The sequence below is a fragment of the Mytilus trossulus genome, chromosome 14 (genome assembly GCF_036588685.1).
Source record: "Mytilus trossulus isolate FHL-02 chromosome 14, PNRI_Mtr1.1.1.hap1, whole genome shotgun sequence".
NCBI lineage: Eukaryota > Metazoa > Mollusca > Bivalvia > Mytilida > Mytilidae > Mytilus > Mytilus trossulus.
Window position 1 is genome coordinate 42,587,535 of NC_086386.1, and position 9,660 is coordinate 42,597,194.

General features: G+C 31.0%; 1 protein-coding gene across 2 annotated transcripts; it reads left to right on the top strand.

Annotated features, from left to right (window-relative positions):
* The first annotated feature begins 449 nt into the window (after nt 1-449).
* On the top strand, nt 450-7,800 carry LOC134696410 (tereporin-Ca1-like). 2 transcript variants are annotated; one of them, XM_063558190.1, is made up of 4 exons: nt 450-476; nt 2,053-2,155; nt 3,465-3,733; nt 6,169-7,800. In XM_063558190.1, the coding sequence occupies exons 2-4, from the start codon at nt 2,068-2,070 to the stop codon at nt 6,508-6,510; spliced, it is 699 nt and encodes a 232-aa protein (XP_063414260.1). In that variant the 5' UTR covers nt 450-476; nt 2,053-2,067; the 3' UTR covers nt 6,511-7,800. The 2 variants fall into 2 exon arrangements, with proteins under 2 accessions (XP_063414260.1, XP_063414259.1); XM_063558189.1 differs by lacking the exon at nt 450-476 and adding an exon at nt 1,351-1,388.
* The last annotated feature ends 1,860 nt before the right edge of the window (nt 7,801-9,660 follow it).

Below are 9,660 nucleotides of genomic sequence, written 5' to 3' on the forward strand. Positions count from 1 at the left end.
TCTTTCTTATGTTGTATTGTTACAAATCTGTCTCATGTTAAGCGGAATGTTGGTGTCTTGCTGACCTGGTTAATCCCAACACATTATGTATGTGTCAGGGCTTCTTATAACTATGCTGTAAGAAATTTGCTCATTGTTGAAGGCCGTGTGATGTTTTATATCTGTTAATTTCTGTGTCCTTTGGTCTGTTTTGAAGAGTTGTTGTATTGGCAATTATACCACATCTTCTTTTTTATATAGATTACCACCAAGGAATAATCTATTTCATTTATGAACAATAAGATAACATTGTGAAATAGAAGTATTAAGTAAACATAATTAAGTTATGTGTGAATTCTACAAATATTTCTTTCATTATCAATTATAAAGTTCATTTTTGGAATACGGACATGCGTATATATGTGTACTCGTATGCGGAAGATATATATATATTAACTATTAAACACTGAACAGTTTATTTTTGTCATCTGGTGCAGGTAAGTTGTTTCAAACTTTTTAATTACTTCGGCTTATAAAAGTTAGCCGCCAGTAGATAGTTGCCCAGTCTGTCAACATTGTGTTATTATTTTAATCACTATAAAACAAACAAACATGTTGACAAAGAAAAACAACAAAAAAACATAGACAAAGCACATTAGCAAAAACGAAAGGAAATATTACACAAATTTCTCATAACACAAAAACACACACAATGACGGGATGTATAAGTACTTAAATTCAATTTAAATTCTTTATTAGTGTATATGTTATCGGTGTCAAGTACCTAGTCATCTGGTGCAGGTAAGTTGTTTCAAACTTTTTAATTACTTCGGCTTATAAAAGTTAGCCGCCAGTAGATAGTTGCCCAGTCTGTCAACATTGTGTTATTATTTTAATCACTATAAAACAAACAAACATGTTGACAAAGAAAAACAACAAAAAAACATAGACAAAGCACATTAGCAAAAACGAAAGGAAATATTACACAAATTTCTCATAACATAAAAACACACACAATGACGGGATGTATAAGTACTTAAATTCAATTTAAATTCTTTATTAGTGTATATGTTATCGGTGTCAAGTACCTAGTCATCTGGTGCAGGTAAGTTGTTTCAAACTTTTTAATTACTTCGGCTTATAAAAGTTAGCCGCCAGTAGATAGTTGCCCAGTCTGTCAACATTGTGTTATTATTTTAATCACTATAAAACAAACAAACATGTTGACAAAGAAAAACAACAAAAAAACATAGACAAAGCACATTAGCAAAAACGAAAGGAAATATTACACAAATTTCTCATAACACAAAAACACACACAATGACGGGATGTATAAGTACTTAAATTCAATTTAAATTCTTTATTAGTGTATATGTTATCGGTGTCAAGTACCTAGTCATCTGGTGCAGGTAAGTTGTTTCAAACTTTTTAATTACTTCGGCTTATAAAAGTTAGCCGCCAGTAGATAGTTGCCCAGCTGTCAACATTGTGTTATTATTTTAATCACTATAAAACAAACAAACATGTTGACAAAGAAAAACAACAAAAAAACATAGACAAAGCACATTAGCAAAAACGAAAGGCAATATTACACAAATTTCTCATAACACAAAAACACACACAATGACGGGATGTATAAGTACTTAAATTCAATTTAAATTCTTTATTAGTGTATATGTTATCGGTGTCAAGTACCTAGTCATATCAAATGGATATTTCCCACAATAGACTAATAAGTAAAAGAAGTAACTTAGAAATACAAAGAAAAGAACACTATGATGTTTCGACTTATGATTTTAAATCGTCTTTTTGTAATAACTATAATTTATTTGGTTCATACTTCTTATTTCATTTGCTTTCTGCATTTATTGCTGGTACATTTGAAGTTCATTTAACCGTTATGACAAAAAGCAAAACATTAAGAGCATGATCACGAATAACATTTAATACATATAAATAAATTTGTGTTGAAGAAAAATTTCATTTGAAACAGTTTATGCTTTTTCTCTAAAAATGCATTGTGTTTACTACACTACAATAATGTCACTGATATTGCATATACATACATCGTAGGTTTTCAGGCTTAAAATGGCTTCTAGTAGTCCTTATAGTCGTCACAATAGATTTGGAAACCGAAACTTTATAGAAGACAGTGATAGTGATGAAACAAGTTACGGTAATTCTTTCTTGCTCTCTGATATGCATACTTTGAAAATATCCAATGATTGAAGGCTATTTCTGTGTAGACTGCGGTCTGCTCAATTCAAACACCTGTTAAATGGTCATGTTTGTATTTACCTAATTTAACGATATTAACCTTAGTTAAGTTGATGTCAATGTGTAATTCTAATTATACATTGAATAGTACTGAAAAGGTTAGATGAGATAATGTCGGGAAGTGTTTCAAAAATTGAACTTTAAAATGAATAGAGCTTTATTACATTTTGACCTGTTGATACTATTTGTAATGCTTGTTTATTTAATATTTACATTTTCTGGATTATATCTCGTCTATATACCACCTTTGATAAGTGTTTGGCATTACGATAAGTTTTCACTTCTTCGTTCTATGTACATCACAATTATTTATTTGGTAAACCATATTTCCATTTTCTATTCTCCATTCTGTATTTTCATTTAACTGTGTATATTATGAAATATATTGGCTTTTTCTTCAAGGTTATTATGTTTTTTTTAAATTGTTTAACATCTCATTGAGGTATACTGAGGTTGCCTTTTTTATTTATCTTTTTCTTTATTGATTTTGTATTAAGATTGCATCCTAGATCAAATGTATTCGTTCAGTGTATGTTCACTTATGTTAATATGTCTTTTAATTGAATTAAGCCATTTCAATTGATATATTATAGTGTGTCTTTCTCTATGCCGTGATGTAACAGTTTTGTTTCAGATAAGGGTGAAGATTTGTACATGTCAAAACGTGTAAACCGGCTGCATTTGTTTGCACCTGTCCTAAGTCAGAAATCTGATGATCAGCGTTTGTTGATGTGGTTCATAAGTGTTTCTCTTTTTTTTTATAAGCTAAACCTCTCACCTGACAGCTACATAAACTTTCGTTATATTTCAAATAATGTAGGCAAACTTTAAACCACACACAATATAATTGTCAACAATGTGGATACAGTAGTCAACATTGTAAAATAATCTTCATAACTATAAAACCAAATAACAGTTCCAATAAAGAAACAGAAAATGGATATAGACAAAGTACATAAACAAAAATGAAAGACAAGTACTCCTATTTTACTATTGCACAAGAATAAATCTTAAAATGTATTTTAGTTTTGATCCACGTCATTTGTAAATAATCACATATGGATAAACAGTAATGATTAAAAACACGCAAGGTGTTGCTTACCTAGTGTTCCATAAATCAACTCGCATTTTTTTGCGATTTTCATTAAACATTTTGCGTTATCCTTTTCGCCCAAGTTGACAAGCAATATTTACCATATCTTATGCAGCAAACAACTGTACTAAACTCAAAAGAATGAGCCGAGCCACTTCAAAACCAGAAATGACATCTTCCGTAGACGAGAAAATTGAATGTGGTAATTCTTTGCATGGAACAAGCTTGTCTACATTAATGACAAATAAGCATTACAGCATTGTTGTTGGTATTGAAATAACTAACATGACACGGTATCATCTCATCAAACCAAAAACGAAGACACATTCAGGATATATATCAACACCCGCTGTTTCAGTAAGACCTGGATATAAAGAGGCAATGGTAAATACTTGTCATGTACTGTTTTATCTGCATGTGTGCATAATTATTCATACTGTTAGTAGTTTCACAAATAATGTTAAATAAACCAGGCAATGTATTATTGTTTTTTTGCGTGAGATAAATACTCAAAAACTTAATTCCCAGTCACACAGTATCGATAAGACAATTGCGGTAAGAACACGTCAAAAAATCTGCTTAAGATCATGTGGAAGACAGCTCCAATTATCCAATTTGCTAATTTACGACAAAAAAAATGCATCGCGTTTCTAGATGAATCCGTTCAAATTATCCCGCTCTCCTCTTATTCCGACTAAATTTGTTAAGTTACCATGGTTAAATACGACAGTCTATAGATTTACCTATCACAATTCGAAAGAAAAGAGACGTTGACTAGAAACCCAATTGGCAAATACTAGAAAATGAACATTTTCTCCAGATCTGGCCTGTTCCATAGAACTAAGTAACGATTTTGAAAAGGGAAAAAAGGATCTGTCACGATAGTCATCCGACAAAGAAAATACTCTCTTTAACAGGAATGTGACTGTACGTACCGAACGTGGATTTCATGTATAATCTATTACGGCTCTGGTTTGAGAACAGGCAGCGTTAAAACATGAACAACTGAAAAAGTGAATATACCCTTTACATTTTCAGTTTGATATTAATAAACTTATTAAATGTGACATTGCCGTTTCATCATAAAGGACGCAGACCATATGGAATTTCTTTAATAATTGTTATGATCATGTTTCATGTATTCACACCTTTGATTGTTAAGAAAGTTCAAATGTCGAATTCATTTACAATTATTGACTTTTAATGAGGTTTATACAAGGATTTATAAACCCAAGAGATATGAAATTCAACGAGGCCAACGGCACGACAAATGATCTGGCCCTTAGTGGCTGGCCACTTGAAATGACGTTACGTCAAGACAGACACATTCGCCTTATTCATCTACGGAATCGATTTGTAAACGCATCACAAATGTACTACACATCCACAGAAGACATTAAAACAGAAGATCTGCTAAAACAGTTCGTAACCGATCAATTTGGTATAAGAGCTCATTGTCTTTTGGAAGGATCCATATGCACCCTTACGCAGCTCACAGGATGGCCAAACTTAAATGGACTTCATTGGACTCGGGTCACAGATTCGAACATCAAGACAGGTTCTTTTCACCGATAAAAAAAGACCAGCAGAATCAAGACAGGTTCTTTTCACCGATAAAAAAAGACCAGCAGAGCCAGGGTAAAAACGAAGGCGCAATGAACCATTTACTGATGCGTGATTACAGGAAACAGATCGGTTTGATGGTGGCGGAGTAATAGCATACATTATCTTTGATAAATCATTATATTCACCGCGGCTCCAATCACGAGGGGTTAATATAAGATTTGAAACAACGTCTTTGTACCTAAATATTGATATTCTAAGGCAACGTTAATGACGTTGGTTTTTTACGTCATGTAAATTCCCGTTTTTTACTTCTTAATTTTAGTGCAACTTTTTCAATTTTGTAAACGACATTTGAAAAAAAAATCGTGTTCGACACAATTAATGACAAAAAGACAACTCGATACTATTATATACAGTTAATATTTGAAAACAAAGTATTTTGTTTGAAATCAGAAAAGGACGTTATGTCATTTTCAATATTTTTACATATCATGTTACCAGCTTTAATCTTGGAAATATTTATATATAGGCTAAATTAATATATGTGATTTTTCAAATTATAAACCAATGTATCGTTTCGTTTTTGCCTAATATATATTGTGTCCATCGCTTAAGACCTCTTGTCCTCCTAGACTAACCTAATAATTCAGCTTTCGGTGGTCCAGTGTTACATTTCCTCTCAGTAGAATCAGAATGTGTAACATTATATAACGTTCTTATGTGAATATCTTATGAACATCTTTCAGAGTAATTTACAATTGACCTTAAAATTTGAAAGAACAGCTACCCTCACTCATGCAGCAATTTCTATTGTGTCATAGTGTAAATTCGTTTTTAATTTTTACTTTGAAGATTCTCAAACATATATGCCACGATTATTGTTAAGTTTACCAAAACAATATCTGGTAAAGAGAGTTTAAATCATAATATCATCTTGATTCAGAATCATTAAACTGTAGTTGTTTGACCGTCGTATTTACGGTATTGGTACGACAACTATAATAAAAAATGTCAATTGCATTATGCTACTTTACTAAACGATTTAAAACATATAACTTTGTGTTGATAAGTTTTAGATGTTTTGAATTTCTTTTCTTAAAACATGTTTAGATAAACGTTGGTGTGGAATTTGTATTTCTCATGTAGATTTATCTTTGTTTTTTGTTTCCTTGTTTTTCTTATGAAAAATTAATTTATCGATAAATAAACATAACTTTCAGTTTCGATATCTTATTTAATTTTTCAAATTTCAGATAGCACATAAACATGGTTATACAATGACCGGATCAAGTGGAATAGTATCTTGGCTAATACAAAACAAAGAGAAGCGTCTTGTTGTCGCCTGGAGATCACCATATTTTTCTAACAACTGGGTTGGTATTGGCCTCACGACGGTTGGTAGCGACACCCATTACGATTCTTGGTTCAAAATAATGAGAAATAATCAACAGGGTCAGACACAACTGAAACACAAATTTTCTACGTTTAGCGATTCGAGTGAAGAAATGATGATAGAAGATGACGACTTTAAGGTGATTTGTTCCATGGGAACAAGCAGCAAACCAGAAGTAAAGATAACACTTTGCCCCCTATGATACAGGATCTATCATAACAGAAGTAGCTCCACCACAATAGTTAAATGCTACATTTTGTTTTTATTTGTGTGTCAAGTGGCGCAGGAGTTGACTGAAAAGCAATGTAATGTAAGATTTAAACCTTCAGAAATTGACATAACGGCTGATCATATTTTATTTTCTTTTCTTTTTATGTTTCGCCAAAAAGTCACTGCGCAAGCAAAATTGCAATCCAATCAGATAAACGATAAGGAGTAGGGCTAGTTTCCCCACAAATTATTGAATGTTGAATGGTTTGTCTGTATAAGTAATAAATCTTTCGGATGCTTCTAAGACTTTTGTAGTGTTTAGATATTCTTAATTTGTCCAAGTTTTAACAGTTAATGTCAAAAAAATAAATAATTGTCAATGCCTCTTTAACACATCGTCAACGTGAATCAATGTTATAATAATATTGAGTGTCTGATCACAAAATGTCAGACTTTGATTTAAGTTTATAACTACAATTATTCTGATGGATTTTGAAACTATTTTGAGTATCGTATCCCTCACAACATCAAGATTTGTTAACCTCATCTAATAGGTTATCTGTAATTGTAATTTGACACATAGCTAGTTGTATGGTCTGTAGTTAAATCGGAATTCATATCTGTCATCTGGAGATTGCGGAACTAATCGACGTTTATAGAACATTAAAAACAATTTAACTCGTTTAAAATTATGGCGTTAGAGTTTTTGTTGGAAATTTAAGAAATACTTCTCCGTTAGGCAATCATGAATCTAATGGAACAGTGCTTACATTCAACAACAAAAAACTCGTACACGTTTTTAAAATAATAACTTATATATTAATGATAAGACCACGAGATAAACGAGATCAAATGCAAGAACTCGTAGATAATAGAGATTGAGACTTCGTCTAAAGTCAGATAATAGTCTCTCATCATCAGTCATTGAATTTTATCTTGCTTATAAAATTAAGTTTTATTGATTAACATTCACTTTTCAGAATGATATAATGAAAGTTAAAAAAACTTTGTCTTATTTCATATTGATGTTTCGAATATGTTTTGTTCATAGAAATGCTTTAAACTGGTATTATTATATCGTTATTTTAGGTTGCGTATAGTTATTTTTTTCACCAAGGGAGGATTTATTGTGTATTTAGATGTAGGTAATACAACTACTAAACTTATTGCAAATAGATATTTTCTTTATCAGTGTTTCTGTTGTTCCTTATAGCTGATAAGGTTCCCTCAGTATTATTCTGTAACCAAGATTTGGTTTCTCTTTCCTCTTTTGACTTTTGAACAGCGGAATACTTTTTTTTTTTTTTTTTTTTTTAAGCCAAACTTAAATTACATTTTTCCAGTAACATATATTTCTAAGAGGAATAATTATATACATGAATGTTCTTAATGATAGTAGTACATATACATGTTTGGCCTATTGAAATATGTGCATCGATTTATAAATGATCACTACTCTTCAAGTTAAAGAGAGATAACTGTTTATTTACATGTTTTCTGTTCAATTTTTGCTATGAAGCTAATTTATTATTCATAGATGCATACTAATTATAGTATACACATATATATCATTGCATATACTTATCGTTACATAAGATATAATAAATTGCTAATTGAAAAAACTGATATTACTATGATAATCATTGTATAGTAGACGAAGTGTGTACACTTTAAAATGTTTAAATACATGTATTAAAGTGTCAATATTTATTAATGACTTCATAGAATGTAAATTGTCTATATAGGAAATTAAGTACAAATGTATTATGTAGGCATAATTTTGATTTTTTTCGTTCTTTTGTCTAAATTGTGTTCCATAGTTATTTTTGTAATTGTGAATCGATATGTACCAATTGGTTTATTCGGCACAAAACCCGAAAGATAATTTGAAAGTAATGTAAAAAACAATCACAGGATGAAATATTGTTTGCAGACTCATTATAAGTATAGGTTATAACATGTCCTTTTCCATATTGGATCTGGCATCATCCCGAAACTCTCATATCTGCCACGAGGCTTCATCCGAGGAACGATATGGATTGAGGGATGACCAGGGTCAATATAGAAAAGACATGTTATAATCTATTTATCACATAGTTCTACAGATAAAAGACAAAAATCAATTATAACAATTTAATGTAACCTAACAGGTAAAATCTTCAACATTTAATCACAAAAGTGTTATCAATTGTCGTTAATGATGCAATGACGTCATTTGGGAAACAGGGCACAATAACCAATATACTCTTTTTTCCCCAAGCAATTTTGAGGTTATTACAACCAACGTATTTGTGACAAATATGTAATAAGGGATAAAAAAAAAAATACATTTACAGAAGGCTTTTTTGAAATTCATGTAAAGATTTATTTTTGTTTTGTTTAAACCCTAGTGGTATAACGGAAATGTTCATATTATAAAGTTAATATACAATACGATGTATTTTAAGTTTTCCGTATTTGTGAACATTTCAAATAATAATGGCGGTCAATTTATTTCAATTTTGTCAAAATAATCTTGAAGTCATCGATAATGTATAATAAATGGCTTTTACGTGAAACGGTTTTAATAGTGCGAACTTCAATTAACCCTTTACTTTGATGAGCTACGCATAGGCTGAATAGGTGCACTTATTTGAGAGAACCGAATGTCAGCATTGAGAAGTGAAACGAGGCAGCCATCGGGAAGATCCCTATCGTTGACTGATTCCGTCCACAAATATCATTCAAATATTAGTAAGACAATAGTTTTAGTTGTTATCTGTGAAGTAAATCAGCGAAGAAAAAATGACATTATACGATTGAACATGCGTGTCTGTGTATTTGTTTGACGTATGTTTATGTTTATATCAGGCAATATGACTTTCGGGATTGTACGGAAATGAACTAAATGGTTAATCTAATGGTATCTCATCTAAAATACACATGAAATGTTTATACATAATAACAAGCCCATGCATCTTAAGTTTGTTCTTTTTGTCTTTCACTTATAGGAATTGGCCGTTAAGGTATAGTAGTATCATAAATAAAATATGAGAGTTTTGTGCCGAAATGACGAATATAAATTTTACAGCCGCTTTAAGATCAGAACCCTCAATTGAATTTGCTAAACTGTTAAAATTATTAAGATTTCACCATCCGCTTT